The sequence below is a fragment of the Somniosus microcephalus genome, chromosome 7 (genome assembly GCF_052327205.1).
Source record: "Somniosus microcephalus isolate GS21.2 chromosome 7, FLI_Smic_1.0, whole genome shotgun sequence".
NCBI classification, from domain to species: Eukaryota; Metazoa; Chordata; class Chondrichthyes; order Squaliformes; family Somniosidae; genus Somniosus; species Somniosus microcephalus.
The window spans coordinates 6618052-6636930 of NC_140993.1; the positions used below are offsets into that span (position 1 = coordinate 6618052).

Sequence of the window (18879 nt, forward strand, 5' to 3'; positions counted from 1 at the left end):
CTACACGGACTGCAACGGTTCAAGAAGGTGGCTCACCATACCTTCTCAATGGGCAATTTGGGAGGGGCAATAAATGCCGGCCTGGCCAGTGACACCGACATCCCGAGAACAGAAACCTAAAAATGAATAAAAGCAGCTCGGTTGCACGGGTCACTTACCCGGTGCTTTGCCATGTAATCTCTGATCACTGTCTGCCCCCAGATCTCCTCAGCGGTTTTGGGGGACTCTGGCAGCCTCCCTTTCCTCGTGGACCCGGCCTCCTTCTTCTCCTTCAGGAAGTTCTGCATCTTTCGCTCGTGTTCTGCCTTCAAGGCCCTTTCCATCTTCTTGTACTTTTCCTGGTAAATGGTGAAATGAAGAGATCAGATAATCAGTGACCAGAGCACGGAATATTCGGCACGGAGATACCAGTCTCCCCACTCCCCCACCCACCCTTCTACGCTCCCCTCTCCCCCCTCCAATCCATCCCTAATGTGGGGTGGGGGGATGGGTGGGGGAGAGAGGATGGGTGGGGAGGGAGGATAGGGCGGGGAGTGTGTGGGAGAGAGGTATGGGTGCGTGAGAGGGGATGGGTGGGGAGAGGGGAGGGCGGGGTAGAGGGGATGGGTGGGGGAGGGAGGGGAGGGAGGGGAGGGAGGGGTGGGTGCGGGAGAGGGGAGGGTGGGGATGGGTGGGGGAGGGAGGAGATGGGTGGGGGGGAGAGGGGAGGGCGGGGGAGAGGGGAGTGACAGTAAAAAAACTGGGAGCCCAGATCTGGCCTACACGATGGATTAAAAAGCAGAAAGGGTGAACAAGACTCAGAGCCAATAGGGATGAAGGAATGAAGATCAGGTGCAGCTACAGGCTCTCCCTGTACAGAACAAGGCACAGCTCAGGGTGAAGAGAAACATTAATTCTAAAGTGATAAAAGTTCCTGATCTCAGTTCGACAAAGACAGCAAATAGCGAAATATTTGGCTGACGCTTCACTGTCTGCTAAGTGAGTTCAGGAGAGAAAGGGAGGAGAGTTCGAGGGTGTAACAGAGCATCATTGGAAGGGGAGAGTTAGAACGTGAGGGTGCAGATACTCAGCCTGCCCACGCTCCTTCACCGCCGGGCTAACCGACCCTACCCTCTTCCTCTCCGACAGCTCGTTCCACATCCTGGCCAGCTGTCGCGTCAGCTCGCTCTCCGTTAGATCAGGATTGTCCTTCCGCTTCTCCTGGAAGAAGAGGAACATGGCGGAGATTGGCTGCTGCGGACGGTCAGGGACGCTCTGCAGTGGGAAAGAGAAGGTTAATTAAATGAAAAGGCTGTGGCCAGGCATTATCTGCCAGACATTTTGGAGGCAAATAAACTGAACTCAATGGGGCTGCGCTACAGGTCAGCCATGATCTAACTGAATGGAGGAACGAGCTCGAGGGGCTGAATGGCCTCCTCCTGTTCCTGTGTATAAATTCTGAGATGGGAGTATATAACATAGAGACAGACGGTGAGAACCATTACACACTTTGAAATCTTCTCACACTCTTCCTTAGCCTGTTTCTCGTCCTCTGCTCCTCAAGGCACTCACTCTCACTGGGGTACAGATCCACAGACACTGACTCTCACTGGGGTACAGTTCCACAGACACTGACTCTCACTGGGGTACAGTTCCACAGACACTGACTCTCACTGGGGTACAGTTCCACAGACACTGACTCTCACTGGGGTACAGTTCCACAGACACTGACTCTCACTGGGGTACAGTTCCACAGACACTGACTCTCACTGGGGTACAGTTCCACAGACACTGACTCTCACTGGGGTACAGTTCCACAGGCACTGACTCTCACTGGGGTACAGATCCACAGACACTGGCTCTCACTGGGATACAGTTCCACAGACACTGACTCTCACTGGGGTACAGTTCCACAGACACTGACTCTCACTGGGGTACAGCCCCACAGACACTGACTCTCACTGGGGTACAGTTCCACAGACACTGACTCTCACTGGGGTACAGTTCCACAGACACTGACTCTCACTGGGGTACAGTTCCACAGACACGGACTCTCACTGGGGTACAGTTCCACAGACACTGACTCTCACTGGGGTACAGTTCCACAGACACTGACTCTCACTGGGGTACAGTTCCACAGACACTGACTCTCACTGGGGTACAGTTCCACAGACACTGACTCTCACTGGGGTACAGTTCCACAGACACGGACTCTCACTGGGGTACAGTTCCACAGACACGGACTCTCACTGGGGTACAGTTCCACAGACACTGACTCTCACTGGGGTACTTTGTGCATTGAGTGCTGCTGGAGTTTTGGTAAGTGGGAGAAAAATCATTTAAGTGTATTTTGTGAATTTTAGTGTGTTAAGAAGTCAATTATTTGAAGTAAGTTAAATTTTGTAAGGGTATATTAAACTATTGGGCCGTTTAAACCGGAAGTAGAATCCGGGTATAAAAGGGGAGGGGCTAGTGCTGTGCACGGAGTACTTTGTGCATTGAGTGCTGCTGGAGTTTTGGTAAGTGGGAGAGTTCGGGCAAGTGAGAGGTGAGGGTGTGTTTTTTGCTCTGTTTTTCCCCCCACTCCCAGGCTTAGACAGCACTGCGGAGGCGGAGCAGCGAGACGAGTCAAGCAAACAGGCCCCACAGACAGTATTCAAGGAGGAGGTTGGTGATCAGCTGGTTGGTTGGTTTTCTTCCTTCTCTTCTCTTTTATACCTTTAAGTTGGTAAGTCCTATTGAATAGTGGTGTGATATTATCATCTATATCCGGGCAGGGTCTTCATAACTAATAATAAGAAATTTAATTAATTATATAGAATGGAGCAGGTGATGTGTTACTGTTGCGAGATGCGGGAGCCGGTGGACCCCATTGAGGCTCACGGTGATTACATCTGCGACAAGTGTTTGCTGCTAGAGGAACTCAAGTTCCATGTTATGGAGCTTGAGACCGAGCTTCAGACACTGCGACACATCAGGGAGGGGGAGAAGTTCCTGGACTCTATGTTTCAGGAGATGGTCACACCTATGAAGTTAATTACTGCAGATGTAGTCCGTGGTCAGGGACAGGACGGTGTGACTACGAGTGAGGAAGGTACAGGGATCCAGGACGTAGTGTTGAAGGAGACGCAGCCCTTGCTCTTGTCCAGCAGGATCGAGGTTCTTACTCCCTGTGAGGGCGGGAGCGGGGACTGCAGGGAGAATGAGCAACCTGGCCACAGCACCGTGGTACAGGGGGCCATTCAAGTGGAGGGAGTAAAAAGAAATGTTGTCGTGGTAGGGGATAGTATCATTAGGGGGATAGATAGGGTTCTCTGCAGTCAAGAGCGGGAGTCCCGAAGGCTGTGTTGCCTGCCCGGTGCCAGGGTTAAGGACATCTCTTCTGGGCTGGAAAGAAACTTGGAGTGGGAGGGGGAGGATCCAGTTGTTGTGGTCTATGTTGGTACAAACGACGTAGATAAGACAAGGAAGACGGTTCTGTTAAAGGAGTATGAGCAGCTAGGGGTCAAATTGAAAAACAGAACCTCAAGGGTAATAATCTCTGGGTTATTACCTGAGCCACGAGCGAATTTGGCTAGGATAAATAAAATTAAAAATGCGTGGCTCAAAGACTGGTTTGGGAGAAATGGGTTTTGCTTCTTGGGACACTGGCACCAGTACTGGGACAGGAGGGAGCTGTTCCGTTGGGACGGACTCCACTTGGCCAGTGCTGGGACTAGAGTCCTGGAGAATCATATAACTAGGGCTGTAGAGAGGGCTTTAAACTAATTAGTGGGGGGGAGGTTTCTAGAGAGCAAATAACAGAAATGACAATGGAGAAGGTCATAGGCTTAGGTAGCAGTGGGGGAATTAAAAAACAGAACGTGTCAGGAAGGGACAGAAGGTATGGAGTAAAAAGTAAAGTGCTAAAAAGGGAAAAAACAGGAACTAAGTGTTACAAAACATATTTGAAAGTTCTTTATCTGAATGCACGTAGCATTCGTAACAAAATGAATGAGTTAACGGCACGAATAACGACATATGGGTATGATCTTGTGGCCATTACAGAAACATGGCTGCAGGGTGACCATGACTGGGAATTAAACATACCAGGTTATTTAACAATCAGGAAGGACAGGCAGGAAGGGAGAGGAGGTGGGGTGGCTATGTTAATAAAGGAAGGAATCACTATAATACAGAGAAATGATATTGGGTCAAAAGATCAGGATAATGAAACAGTTTGGGTGGAGATAAGGAATAATAAGGGGAAAAAAACACTAGTGGGTGTAGTCTATAGGCCTCCGAACAGTTGCAATTCTGTTGGACGGAGTATTAATCAGGAAATAGTTGAGGCTTGTAATAAGGGAACAGCTATAATTATGGGGGATTTTAATTATCATATTAACTGGACAAATCAAATTGGGCAGAGCAGCCTTGAGGATGAGTTCATTGAGTGTATTAGGGATGGGTTTCTTGAGCAGTATGTAACTGAACCAACCAGGGGGCAAGCAACCTTAGATTTGGTCCTGTGTAATGAGACAGGATTAATTAAAAATGTCCTAGTAAAGGATCCCCTTGGAATGAGTGACCATAACATGGTTGAATTCCATATTCAATTAGAGGGTGAGAAGGTTAGATCGCAAACAAGCGTGCTGAGCTTGAATAAAGGAGACTATGAAGGTATGAGAGCGGAATTGATTAGAGTGGACTGGGAAAGTAGATTAAAGGGTAAGACGGTACATGATCAGTGGTGTACATTTAAGGAGTTATTTTACAACTTTCAAAAAATATATATTCCACTGAGGAAAAAAGGGTGTAAAAGAAAAGATAGCCATCCGTGGCTAAGTAAAGTAATTAAGGATAGTATCCGACTAAAAACAAGGGCATATAAGGTAGCCAAATCTAGTGGGAGGATGGAAGATTGGGAAGCCTTTAAAAGACAGCAAAAAATAACTAAAAGATTGATTAAGAAAGGGAAGATAGATTATGAAAGTAAATTAGCAAAAAATATAAAAACAGACAGCAAAAGTTTCTATAGTTATATAAAAAGAAAAAGGGTGGCTAAAGTAAATGTTGGTCCCTTAGAGGATGAGACAGGGAAATTAATGGTGGGAAACATGGAGATGGCAAAAACACTGAACAATTATTTTGTATCAGTCTTTACAGTAGAGGACACTAAGAATATCCCAACACTGGACAAACAGGGGGCTCTAGGGGGGGAGGAACTAAATACGATTAAAATCACTAAGGAAGTGGTACTTGGTAAAATAATGGGACTCAAGGCGGATAAATCCCCTGGACCTGATGGCTTGCATCCTAGGGTCTTGAGGGAAGTGGCGGTAGGGATTGTGGATGCATTGGTAATAATTTTCCAAAACTCACTGGACTCAGCAAAGGTTCCGGCAGATTGGAGAACTGCTAATGTAACACCCTTATTTAAAAAGGGTAGTAGGCAGAAGGCTGGAAACTATAGACCTGTTAGCCTAACATCTGTGGTTGGTAAAATGTTAGAGTCCATTATTAAGGAGACAGTAACGGGACATTTGGATAAACATAATTTAATAGGACAAACTCAGCATGGTTTCATGAAGGGGAAGTCATGTTTGACAAATTTGCTTGAGTTCTTTGAGGATGTAACATACAGGGTGGATAAAGGGGAACCAGTGGACGTAGTGTATTTAGACTTCCAAAAGGCATTTGACAAGGTGCCACACAAAAGATTATTGCTCAAGATAAAAAATCACGGGATTGGGGGTAATATTCTGGCGTGGGTGGAGGATTGGCTCTCTAACAGAAAGCAGAGAGTTGGGATAAATGGTTCGTTCTCAGATTGGCAACCAGTAACTAGTGGTGTTCCGCAGGGGTCAGTGCTGGGTCCCCAACTCTTTACAATCTATATTAACGATTTGGAGGAGGGGACCGAGTGTAACATATCAAAGTTTGCAGATGATACAAAGATGGGATGGAAAGTAGTGAGTGAGGACATAAAAAACCTGCAAAGGGACATAGACAGGCTAAGTAAGTGGGCAGAGATTTGGCAGATGGAATACAATACTGGAAAGTGTGAGGTTATGCACTTTGGCAGGAAAAATCATAGAGCAAGTTATTATCTTAATGGCAAGAAACTGGAAAGTACTGTAGTACAAAGGGATCTGGGGGTCCTGGTGCACGAAACTCAAAAAGTTAGTATGCAGGTGCAGCAAGTGATCAAGAAGGCCAATGGAATGTTGGCTTTTATTGCTAGGGGGATGGAGTATAAAAACAGGGAGGTATTGCTGCAGTTGTACAAGGTATTGGTGAGACCGCACCTGGAATACTGCATACAGTTTTGGTGTCCATACTTAAGAAAAGACATACTTGCTCTCGAGTCAGTACAAAGAAGGTTCACTCGGTTAATCCCGGGGATGAGGGGGTGGTCATATGAGGAGAGGTTGAGTAGATTGGGACTCTACTCATTGGAGTTCAGAAGAATGAGAGGCGATCTTATTGAAACATATAAGATTGTGAAGGGGCTTGATCGGGTGGATGCGGTGAGGATGTTCCCAATGATGGGTGAAACTAGAACTAGGGGGCATAATCTTAGAATAAGGGGCTGCTCTTTCAAAACTGAGATGAGGAGAAACTTCTTCACTCAGAGGGTGGTAGGTTTGTGGAATTTGCTGCCCCAGAAAGCTGTGGAAGCTACATCATTAAATAAATTTAAAACAGAAATAGATAGTTTCCAAGAAGTAAAGGGAATTAAGGGTTACGGGGAGCGGGCAGGAAATTGGACATGAGTCTTGGTTCGGAATGGTCATGGCCCTGTGGGTAGTGGAGTGGGCCCAGGGGCCGTGTAGCCTGGTTCTGCTCCTACTGTGTTCTAATTCTGTGTTAGATTTCAGGAGATGGTTTTATTCCTGTTCCTGGCTGGGGTGGAGATCGCCTTTACAGAAGGTAAGTACTGTAGAAAATATAGGGACAGAGTGATCTACTGGAAGAATTTCGATCGCCTAGATGGGTCGGAGAGGAATTTCCCAGATTTTTTTCTCCCAAATTGGCCATTGGTTCTTTATCTGGTTTTTCGCCTCTCCCGGGAGATCACATGGGTTCGGGTGGATGCAGAGTGATAGAAGATTTGAGGTTAGGATCAGATCAGCTATGATCTTATTGAATGGTGGAGCAGGCTCGAGGGGCCGATTGGCCTACTCCTGCTCCTATTTCTTATGTTCTTATGTACAGTTCCACAGACACTGACTCTCACTGGGGTACAGTTCCACAGACACTGACTCTCACTGGGGTACAGTTCCAGAGACACTGACTCTCACTGGGGTACAGTTCCACAGACACTGACTCTCACTGGGGTACAGTTCCACAGACACTGACTCTCACTGGGGTACAGTTCCACAGACACTGACTCTCACTGGGGTACAGTTCCACAGACACTGACTCTCACTGGGGTACAGTTCCACAGACACTGACTCTCACTGGGGTACAGTTCCACAGACACTGACTCTCACTGGGGTACAGTTCCACAGACACTGACTCTCACTGGGGTACAGTTCCACAGACACTGACTCTCACTGGGGTACAGGCTCCACGGTTACTGGCTGCCGACTTGGCCCACCTGGCCATCCTTCACGCCGGGTGTGTCAGCAGGCTACTCAACCGTGGCGTGCATCACATCTGGGCCCGATTCCATCCTCACCCAACCACCACGCACAACAGGGGATAGTAAAAGGAGCACAAACCCTGTTGGATTGGATCCCTCCAATACCCCGGGGGCACTGAGGATAACTGCAGCCCTTTCTAACTGAACCGAGCTACCAGCTGTTTCACTGCGACCGACCGCAGTGTTGCCCTTCATGCACCGCCTTACAAAAGAAAATCATTCACGGGATGTGTGCGTCACCGTTATTGCCCCTCTCTAATTGCCGAGAAGGTGGTGGTGAACCGCCTTCTTGAACCGTTGCAGTCTGTGTGCTGAAGGTACTCCCACAGTGCTGCTAGGTAAAGAAAGAATTGCATTTATATAGCGCCTTTCGTGACCTCGGGACGTCTCAAAGCGCTTTACAGCTAATGAAGTACTTTTGAAGTGCAGTCACTGTTGTAATGTAGGAAACCTGACAGTCAAGGTCCCACAAAGAGCAACCGATAATGACCAGATAATCTGTTTTAGTGATGTTGGTTACATAAGAACATAAGAAGTAGGAGCAGGAGTAGGCCATACGGCCCCTCGGGCCTGCTCCGCCATTCAATAGGATCATGGCTGATCCGAATCTAGACTCATGTCCACTTCCCTGCCCTCTCCCCGTAACCCCTAATTCCCTTATCTGCTAGGAAACTGTCTATCTCCATTTTAAATTTATTTAATGTTGCAGCTTCCACAGCTCTCTGGGGTAGCAAATTCCATAGATTTACTACCCTCTGAGTGAAGAAGGTTGAGAGATAAAGATTGGCCAGGACACCGGGGAAACATCTTGAACTGCTTATAGCAGGTCTTGCTGGGCCACTTCAGAGCGCAATTAAGTGTCGCACGTTGGTGTGGGACTGGAGTCACATATAGACCCAGACCGGGTACGGTTTCCTTCCCGAAAGGACATTAGTGACCCAGTTGGGTTTTTACCACAATCCGACAATTTGATGCTCACTTTTACTGATCCCAGATTTTTATTCCCAGATATTCTCTTTGAACTGAATTCAAATGATGCCACGAGACACTCACTCGCCAATGTCACTCCAGTCAGCCAATTCCCAATGGGTCCGATTCCCGGGAATTCATTAGGTTTTACACAGCTGGGAAGTGGGAGCAGGGAGAGGCGGCCCAGGATCAGCGTCCCCCCCCCCACCACCACGAGCCCGGTTCTCCCTGTACTCCGCCAGGATCGTGCGGAAAGCGGCGCGTAGACGGGGAAAAGTCATTTAAAAGCGCAGTGGAAAAGTTGCCTTTCATCGGGGCTGCTCTTGTGCGCCTCCTGGTGGCAGAGCAGGTGGGACGATGTCACCGTTCACCCCGTCTCCATGGTACATTACTCAGGAAGCCCCAGATAGGGGCGATAAACTGATGCACAAAACCGGCTGGCGGCTACAAGCCGGAGGGGAAGCCGAACATGGTCGTACATTTAGTCTGGGACCAAGAGACTGACACACAAGTGCAAAACTGTGACCAGCACCCTCAGGGGTTCTGATGTTGGGGGTCCTGCCTTTGGGTTGCCGCTGTTGGCAGCTTTCGGGGCCCAGGGTTGGGGCCTGGCCTCCACCATCGAACACAGAGACCACCTGCTCTATCTTAGTAATATCTCAAGGGGGCTGGAATACAAAGGGGTGGAAGTGATGCTTCAGCTGTACAGAGCTCTGGTTAGGCCCCGTCTGCAGTCACTGCGTTCAGTTGTGGGCCCCGCACCTCAGGACGGAAACATGGGCCTTGGAGGGGGCAGCGCAGATTCATCAGAATGATACCAGGGCTTAATGGATTAAATTAAGAGGATAGTTTGCATAGACTAGGCCTGTATTGGCTCGAGTTTAGAAGGTTGAGGGGTGATCTAATCGAGGTGTTTAAAATGATTAAAGGGATTTGATAGGATAGCTAGAGAGAAACTATTTCCTCTGGTGGGGGAAGTCCAGAACAAGGGGGCATAATCTTAAAATTAGAGCCAGGCCGTTCAGAGGTGATGTTAGGAAGCACTTCTTCACACAAAGGGCAGTGGAAATCTGGAACTCTCTCCCCCCAATAGACTGTGGATGTTGGGGGTCAATTGGAGCTTTCAAGGCGGAGATCGCTAGATTTTTGTTGGGTAAGGGGATCAAGGGATACTGAGCAGGGGTGCAGATCAGCCATAATCTAATTTGAATGGCGGAACAGGCTCGAGGAGTTGAATGGCCTCCCCCTGCTCCTGTCTGCCGTTAGGCCAGTCCCACAGCGTCTATCAGAGGACTCACCTTGCAGGTTGGCGAGCTCGGGGTGCCGGCTTTTGTCTGCTGAGGGCCATTGCTCTGTGCGTTCGTTGTGATGCTGTTTATGATTCTGCTTCCTCCCATTTTCTCCTCCAGTAACACTCTCTCCCGCTCTTCAACTGGGAGGCTCTGAGCAATACAGCAACATTTCACTATTAATATAAACTTCACAATGGAACCGCACAGCACGTACCAATAGGGAGAGGTAGATACAGAGGCAGCCAGTGTACAGAGAGATAGGGAGGAGACACAGATCGAGTAGAACACATAGAAAAAGTATGACACACACACACACGGTAGCTGGGGGAATTTAAATTCAGTGAATTAAATAAATATGGAATAAAAAGCTAGTATCAGTAATGGTGACCATGAAACTACCGGATTGTCGTAAAAACCCATCTGGTTCACTAATGTCCTTCAGGGAAGGGAATCTGCCGTCCTTACCCGGTCGGGCCTATATGTGACTCCAGAACCACAGCAATGTAGTTGACTCTCAACTGCCCTCTGAAATGGCCTAGCAAGCCACTCAGTTGTAACAAACAGCTACAGAAAAAAATAATAAGAATAAAACCGGACTGACCTCGGCACTGACTTCGAACATGACAAAGGCACACCCAGCCCAGTCAACCCTGCAAAGTCTTCCTCACCAACATCTGGGGACCTGTGCCAAAATTGGGAGAGCTGTCCCACAGACTAGTCAAGCAACAGCCTGACATAGTCATACTCACAGAATCATACCTTTCAACCAATGTCTCAGACTCCTCCATCACCATCCCTGGGTATGTCCTGTCCCACCGGCAGGACAGACCCACCAGAGGTGGTGGCACAGTGGTATACAGTCGGGAAGGAGTGGCCCTGGGAGTCCTCAACATTGAGTCCGGACCCCATGAAGTCTCATGGATTCAGGTCAAGCATGGGCAAGGAAACCTCCTGCTGATTACCACCTACCGCCCTCCCTCAGCTGATGAATCAGTACTCCTCCATGTTGAACACTACTTGGAAGAAGCACTGAGAGTAGCAGGGGCACAGAATGTACTCTGGGTGGGGAACTTCAATGTCCATCACCAAGAGTGACTCGGTAGCACCACTACTGACCGAGCTGGCCGAGTCCTGAAGGACATAACTGCCAGTCTGGGCCTGCGACAGGTGGCGAGAGAACCAACACGAGGGAAAAACCTACTTCACTTTGCCCTCACTAATCTACCTGTCACAGATGCATCTGTCCATGACAGTATTGGTAGCAGTGACCACCACACAGTCACCGTGGAGACGAAGACCTGTCTTCACATGGAGGACACCCTCCATCGTGAAGCGAGAGTGACGGCCCAGCACGCGAGTGCAAAAGACAAGGCAGAAGAGTTTGCAACTATTTTCAGCCAGAAGTGCCGAGTGGATGATCCATATCGGTCTCCTCCTGAGGTCCCCACCATCACAGAAGCCGGTCTTCAGCCAATTCGATTCACTCCACGTGTTATCAAGGAACGGCTGAGTGCACTGGATACATCAAAGGCTATGGGCCCCGACAACATTCCGGCTGTCGTGCTGAAGACTTGTGCTCCAGAACTAGCCACGCCTCTAGCCAAGCTGTTCCAGTACAGCTATAACACAGGCATCTATCCGACAATGTGGAAAGCTGCCCAGGTATGTCCTGTTCACAAAAAAGACAAATCCAATCCGGCCAATTACCACCTCATCAGTCTATTCTCAATCATCAGCAAAGTGATGGAAGGTGTCATCGACAGTGCTATCAAGCGGCACTTACTCACCAATACCTGCTCACTGATGCCCAGTTTGGGTTCCGCCAAGACCACACGGCTCCAGACCTCATTACAGCCTTGGTCCAAACATGGACAAAAGAGCTGAATTCCAGAGGTGAGGTGAGAGTGACTGCCCTTGACATCAAGGCAGCATTTGACCAAGTGTGGCATCAAGGAGCCCGAGTAAAACTGAAGTCAATGGGAATTAGGGGGAGAACTCTCCACTGGCTGGAGTCATACCTAGCACAAAGGAAGATGGCTGTGGTTGTTGGAGGTCAATCATCACAGCCCCAGGACATCGCTGCAGGAGTTGCTCAGGACAGTGTCCTAGGCCCAACCATCTTCAGTTGCTTCATCAATGACCTTCTCTCAATCAGAAGGTCAGAAGTGGGGATGTTTGCTGATGATTGTTCAGTGTTCAGTTCATTCGCAACTTCCCAGATAATGAAGCAGTCCGTGCCCACATGCAGCAAGACTTGGACAACATTCAGGCTTGGGCTGATAAGTGGCAGGTAACATTCGTGCCACACAAGTGCCAGGCAATGACTATCTCCAACTTGAGCGAGTCTAACCACTACCCCTTGACATTCAACGGCATTACCATCGCTGAATCCCCCACCATCAACATCCTGGGGGTCACCATTGACCAGAAACTTAACTGGACCAGACACAGTATCTATGCGAGTGTCTCACCTCGACACCCCAAAGCCTTTCCACCATCTACAAGGCACAAGTAAGGAGTGTGATGGAATACTCTCCACTTGCCTGGATGAGTGCAGCTCCAGCAACACTCAAGAAGCTCAACACCATCCAGGACAAAGCAGCCTGCTTGTTTGGCACCCCATCCACCACCTTAAACATTCACTCCCTCCACCACCGTCGCACCGTGGCTGCAGTGTGTACCATCGACAAGATGCACTGCAGCAACGCGCCAAGGCTTCTTCGGCAGCACCACCCAAACCCGCGATCTCTTCCGCCTAGAAGGACAAGGGCAGCAGGAACATGGGAACACCATCACCTCCAAGTTCCCCTCCAGGTTACACAACATCCTGACTTGGAAATATATCACCGTTCCTTCATCGTCACTGGGTCAAAATCCGGGAACTCCCTCCCTAACAGCACTGTGGGAGTACCTTCACCACACGGACTGCAGCGGTTCAAGGCGGCGGCTCACCACCACCTTCTCGAGGGCAATAAATACTGCCCTTGGCAGCGACCGCCACATCCCAGGAACGAATAAAAAAAAAGACACACAGAGATATAGGTGGGCAACGAAAAAAATAATCAGGAAAAAAAGAGTGAGGCAAGGAGAAAAAGAGCGAATGGAAAAGGTTTAGGTACGGAGTAAAGCACCCTCTACACTGTCCCATCAAACACTCCCAGGGCAGGTACAGCACGGGTTAGATACAGAGTAAAGCACCCTCTACACTGTCCCATCAAACACTCCCAGGGCAGGTACAGCACGGGTTAGATACGGAGTAAAGCTCCCTCTACACTGTCCCATCAAACACTCCCAGGGCAGGTACAGCACGGGTTAGATACAGAGTAAAGCTCTCTCTACACTGTCCCATCAAACACTCCCAGGGCAGGTACAGCACGGGTTAGATACAGAGTAAAGCTCCCTCTACACTGTCCCCATCAAACACTCCCAGGGCAGGTACAGCACGGGTTAGATACAGAGTAAAGCACCCTCTACACTGTCCCCATCAAACACTCCCAGGGCAGGTACAGCACGGGTTAGATACAGAGTAAAGCTCTCTCTACACTGTCCCATCAAACACTCCCAGGGCAGGTACAGCACGGGTTAGATACAGAGTAAAGCTCCCTCTACACTGTCCCCATCAAACACTCCCAGGGCAGGTACAGCACGGGTTAGATACAGAGTAAAGCACCCTCTACACTGTCCCCATCAAACACTCCCAGGGCAGGTACAGCACAGATTAGATACAGAGTAAAGCTCCCTCTACACTGTCTCATCAAACACTCCCAGGACAGGTACAGCACGGGTTAGATACAGAGTAAAGCTCCCTCTACACTGCCCCATCAAACACTCCCAGGGCAAGTACAGCACGGGTTAGAAACAGAGTAAAGCGCCCTCTACACTGTCCCATCAAACGCTCCCAGGGCTGGTACAGCACGGGTTAGATACAGAGTAAAGCTCCCTCTACACTGTCCCATCAAACACTCCCAGGGCTGGTACAGCATAGGTTAGATACAGAGTAAAGCTCCCTCTACACTGTCCCATCAAACACTCCCAGGGCAGGTACAGCACGGGTTAGATACAGAGTAAAGCTCCCTCTACACTGTCCCATCAAACACTCCCAGGGCAGGTACAGCACGGGTTAGATACAGAGTAAAGCTCCCTCTACACTGTCCCATCAAACACTCCCAGGGCTGGTAAAATACAGCTCAGGATGACACTCCCAGCACTGTAGGAATGGCTGTTAGCTCACCTCAAGGAACCGCAGCATCTCAGACTCGTAAAGTTTCTTCTTCTGAGGAAGGAATGGAAAGAGAGAGTCACAATACAACAGCAGACATTACAAAAAGGTTATCAAGGCACTACAGAAGGTGCAAAGAACATTTACAAGGATGATACCAGAACTGAGAGGATATGACTTATCAGGAATGATTGGAAAGGTTGGGGCTCTCTTCTTTAGAAAAGAGAAGAATGATGGGTGACCTGATCGAGGTCTTTAAAATTATGAAAGGGTACGATAGGGTAGACGTAGAGAAGATGTTTCTACTTGTGGGAGAGACCAGAACTAGGGGCCGTCAATATAAGATAGTCACTAATAAATCCAATGGGGAATTCAGGAGAAACTTCTTTACCCAGAGAGTGGTGAGAATGTGGAACTCGCTGCCACAGGGAGTGGTTGAGGCGAATAGTATCGATGCATTTAAGGTGAAGCTGGATAAACACATGAGGGAGAAAGGAATAGAAGGATATGGTGATGGGGTGAGATGGAGAGGGGCGGGGGGAGGCTCGTGTGGAGCATAAACACCGGCACGGACCAGTTGGGCCGAATGGCCTGTTTCCGTGCTGTACATTCTATTTAATTCTATGTTATATCCAGCATCTTATCACCACTCTCAAACATCCCAAAGCGTTTCACACGCCGTGAATGAATGAGGTGGAGTCGCTGTTCTGTGAGTAAACAGCAAGGACCAGTTAATCCCCGTTTTTAGGTGCTCAGACCACATGTACCAACCATCGCGAGTTAGAGGCTGGTTTTCTACAACTGAGTTGAATGTTAGGCCAGTTCAGAGTGCATTGAGTCAGCACACAGTGTGGGACAGGAGTCACGTGTAGCTCAGGCCAGGTGGGGGGTGGCAGGTTCCCTTCCCTGAAGCACATCCGTGACCCAGTGGGGATTTTACCACAATCTGGCAGTTTTCATGGTGATTTTTCCTGGTGCCACAGATTACCAGATTTATTCAATTCAGTTCCACAACTTGCCCTGGTGGGATTTTGAACTCACGATCTCGAGGTTGAGCAGCTGGAAAGAGAACAGAGAGGTTGCGAAGTTTCAGGGGTCCACATGTATTGGAGGATGTGTTCACAGCTCAAACCTCGTAACATGTCCTTACTCTTTCCAGGTGCTCACTCACCTGCTCAGGAGTTCCACCATTTGCGGCTTTAATTCAGATTTGCAGTTTTTCCTTTTACTCTCTGATGTATGTCCCTGGGGAGCTAGTCTAGTTCCATAACCACGACACGCCGTTATCCTTTAGTTAATCTGTTCCTGATGGTAACAGAAGGCACCGGCTGAGGTTAATGACCGAGGCATCGCGTCGCATTTACCCCCCGGACCATTTTTATAAACTCGTTCCTCGGGATGCGGGTGACACTGGTAGGGCTTCCACATAGTGTCGGACTAGGGTCACACAGGAAGAGGAGTAGGCCATTGTGCCAATCCAGTACGGTATTGAGATCCACAAAGAGAAGGAAAATCCCTGGCTCCATCAGTGTGCTCAAAGTTAACTGATAGTTGCACAAAGCAGGAAAGGGCCGCACGAAGGATATATTGGCCTTGGAGAGGAATGCAATTCCAGAGAGGAGGGAGCTATTCAAGAAAGTAGGGAAGAGAGAAAACATGGAACTACGGGCCAGTTAGCCTGACATCTGTCGTCGGGAAAATGCTGGAATCCATTATTAAGGAAGTGGTATCAGGGCACTTAGAAAACCATAATATGATCAGGCAGAGTCAACATGGTTTTATGAAAGGGAAATAGTGTTTGAAAAACTTATTAGAGGATGTAACTAGCAGGGTAGATAAAGGGGAACCAGTGGATGTAGTATATTTGGATTTCCAAAAGGCATTCGATAAGGTGCCACATAAAAGGTTGCTAGGCAAGATAAGGGCTCACGGTGTTGGGGGTAATCTATTAGCGTGGATAGTGGATTGGTTAACAGACAGAAAAGAGAGTAGGGATAAACGAGTAATTTTCTGGTTGGCAGGCTGTAACTAGTGGGGTGCCGCAAGGATCAGTGCTGGGACCTCAGCTATTTACAATCTATATTAATCATAGAATCATAGGAATTTACGGCACAGGAGGCCATTTGACCCATCGTGTCTGTGCCGGCTGAAAAAAAGCTATCCAGCCTAATCCCACTTTCCAGCTCTTGGTCCGTAGCCTTGTAGGTTACGGCACTTCAAGTGCATATCCAAGTATTTTTTAAATGATGAGGGTTTCTGCCTCTACCACCCTTTCAGGCAGTGAGTTCCAGACCCCCACCACCCTCTGAGTGAAGAAAGTTCTCCTCAACTCCCCTCTAATCCTTCTACCAATTACTTTAAATTTATCGCCCCCGGTTACTGACTGCTCTGCTAAGGGAAATAGGTGCTTCCTATCCACTCTATCTAGGACCCTCATAATTTTATACGCCTCAATTAGGTCTCCACTCAGCCTCCTCTGTTCCAAAGAAAACAACCCTAGCCGATCCAATCTTTCCTCAGAGCTAAAATTCTCCAGCCCTGGCAACATCCTCGTAAATCTCCTCTGCACCCTCTCTAGTGCAATCACATCCTTCCTGTAATGTGGTGACCAGAACTGCACGCAGTATTCTAGCTGTGGCCTAACTAGTGTTTTGTACGGTTCTAGCATAACCTCCCTGCTCTTATAATCTATGCCTCGGCTAATAAAGGAAAGTATCCCGTATGTCTTCTTAACCACCTTATCTACCTATCCTGCTACCTTCAGGGATCTGTGGACATGCACTCCAAGGTCCCTCTGTTCCTCTACATTTCTCTGTATCCTATCATTTATTGTGTATTCCCTTGCCTTGTTAGCCCTCCCCAAATGCATTACCTCACACTTCTCCGGATTGAATTTCATTTGTCACTTTTCCGCCCACCTGACCAGTCCATTGATATCTTCCTGCAGACTACAGCTTTCTTCTTCATTATCAACCACACGGCCAATTTTTGTATCATCTGCAAAATTCTTAATCATGCCCCCTACATTGAAGTCTAAATCATTGATATATACCACAAAAAGCAAGGGACCCAGGATTGAGCCCTGCGGAACCCCACTGGAAACAACCTTCCTGTCACAAAAACATCCGTCGACCATTACCCTCTGCGTCTTGCCACTGAGCTAATTTTGGATCCAACTTGCCACTTTCCCTTGGATCCCACGGGCTTTTACCTTTCTGACCAGTCTGCCATGTGGGACCTTATCAAAAACCTTGTTAAAATCCATATAGACTACAGCAAACGCACTACCCTCATCGACCCTCCTTGTTGCCTCCTCAAAAAATTCAATTAGTCAGACACGACCTTCCCTTAACAAATCTATGCTGACTGTCCTTGATTAATCCGTGCCTTTCTAAATGACGATTAATACTATTTCTCAGAATTTTTTCCAACTATTTTCCCACCACCGAGGTTAGGCTGACTGGCCTGTAATTACTCGGTCTGTCCCTTCCTCCCTTTTTGAACAACGGTACAACGTTAGCAGTCCTCCAGCACCACACCTGTAGCCAGAGAGGATTGAAAAATGATGGTCAGAGCCTCCGCTATTTCCTCTCTTACTTCTCTTAACAGCCTGGGATACATTTCATCTGGACCTGGCGATTTATCTACTTTCAAAGATGCTAAACCTCTTTCACTATGTCTATCCCATCTAATATTTCACACTCCTCCTCCTCAACTACAATCTCTGCATCGTCCCATTTTTTGTGAAGACAGACGCAATGTATTCATTCAGGACCATCCCCACGTCCTCCGCCTCCACACACAAGCTTCCTTTTTGGCCTCCAATAGGCTTCTACTCTTTCTTTAGTTAGCCTCTTGCTCTTTATATATTTATAAAACATCTTTGGGTTTTCCTTGATTTTACTTGCCAACATTTTTTCATGCCTTCTCTTTGCTTTCCTAATTTCCTTTTTAATTTCACCCCGGCACTTTCTATACCCCTCTCGGCTTTCTACAGTATTTAGCTCTCGGTATCGGACATAAGCTTCCCTTTTTTGCCTTATCCTACCCTGTATGCCCCTTGACATCCGGGGGGGGGCTCTAGATTTGGGAGTCCCATCCTTTTTCCTTGTGGGAACATACTTGCTCTGAACCTTCACTATCTCCTCCTTGAATGCTCTGACACTGATTTACCTTCAAGTAGTTGTTTCCAGTCCACTTTTGCTAAATCACATCTCAGCTTAATAAAATTGGCCTTTCCCCAATCGAGAACTTTTACTCCTGGTCTATCTTTGTCCTTTTCCATAACTACGCTAAATCTAACTGAATTATGATCACTACCACCAAAATGCTCTCCCACTGATACCCCTTCCACCTGCCCAGCTTCATTCCCTAAGACCTAAGTCGAGAACCGCCCCCTCTATTGTTGGGCTTGCTATGTACTGGCTAAAAAAGTTCTCCTGAGTGCATTTTAAGAATTCTGCGCCCTCTATACCTTTTACACTGAATCAATCCCAGTTAATATTAGGGTAGTTGAAATCCCCAAGATGACAGGACCGAGTGTAATGTATCCAAGCTTGATTCCTGTGATAAGAGGGTTGTCATATGAGGAGAGATTGAGCCGATACTCTCTGGAATTTAGAAGAATGAGAGGTGATTTCATTGAAATATATAAGATTCTGAGTGGGATTGACAGGGTAGATGCTGAGAGGTTGTTTCCCCCTGGCTGGAGAGTCTAGAACTAGGGGGCACAGTCTCAGGATAAGGGGTCGGCCATTTAAGACCGAGATGAGGAGGAATTTCTTCACTCAGAG

At 48.1% G+C, this 18879-nt stretch overlaps 1 protein-coding gene across 2 annotated transcripts in view; it reads right to left on the minus strand.

Moving 5' to 3' along the window:
* ubtfl (upstream binding transcription factor, like) overlaps positions 1–18879 on the minus strand; it is a 205880-nt gene that overhangs the window by 99602 nt on the left and 87399 nt on the right. For both annotated transcript variants that reach the window (XM_085992174.1, XM_085992175.1), the window contains 4 exons: positions 14099–14140; positions 9874–10017; positions 1111–1254; positions 159–338 (listed from right to left, as the gene is read on the minus strand). In XM_085992174.1, the coding sequence (XP_085848300.1) occupies positions 159–338; positions 1111–1254; positions 9874–10017; positions 14099–14140 (510 nt within the window). The remainder of the gene's footprint in view (positions 1–158; positions 339–1110; positions 1255–9873; positions 10018–14098; positions 14141–18879) is intronic.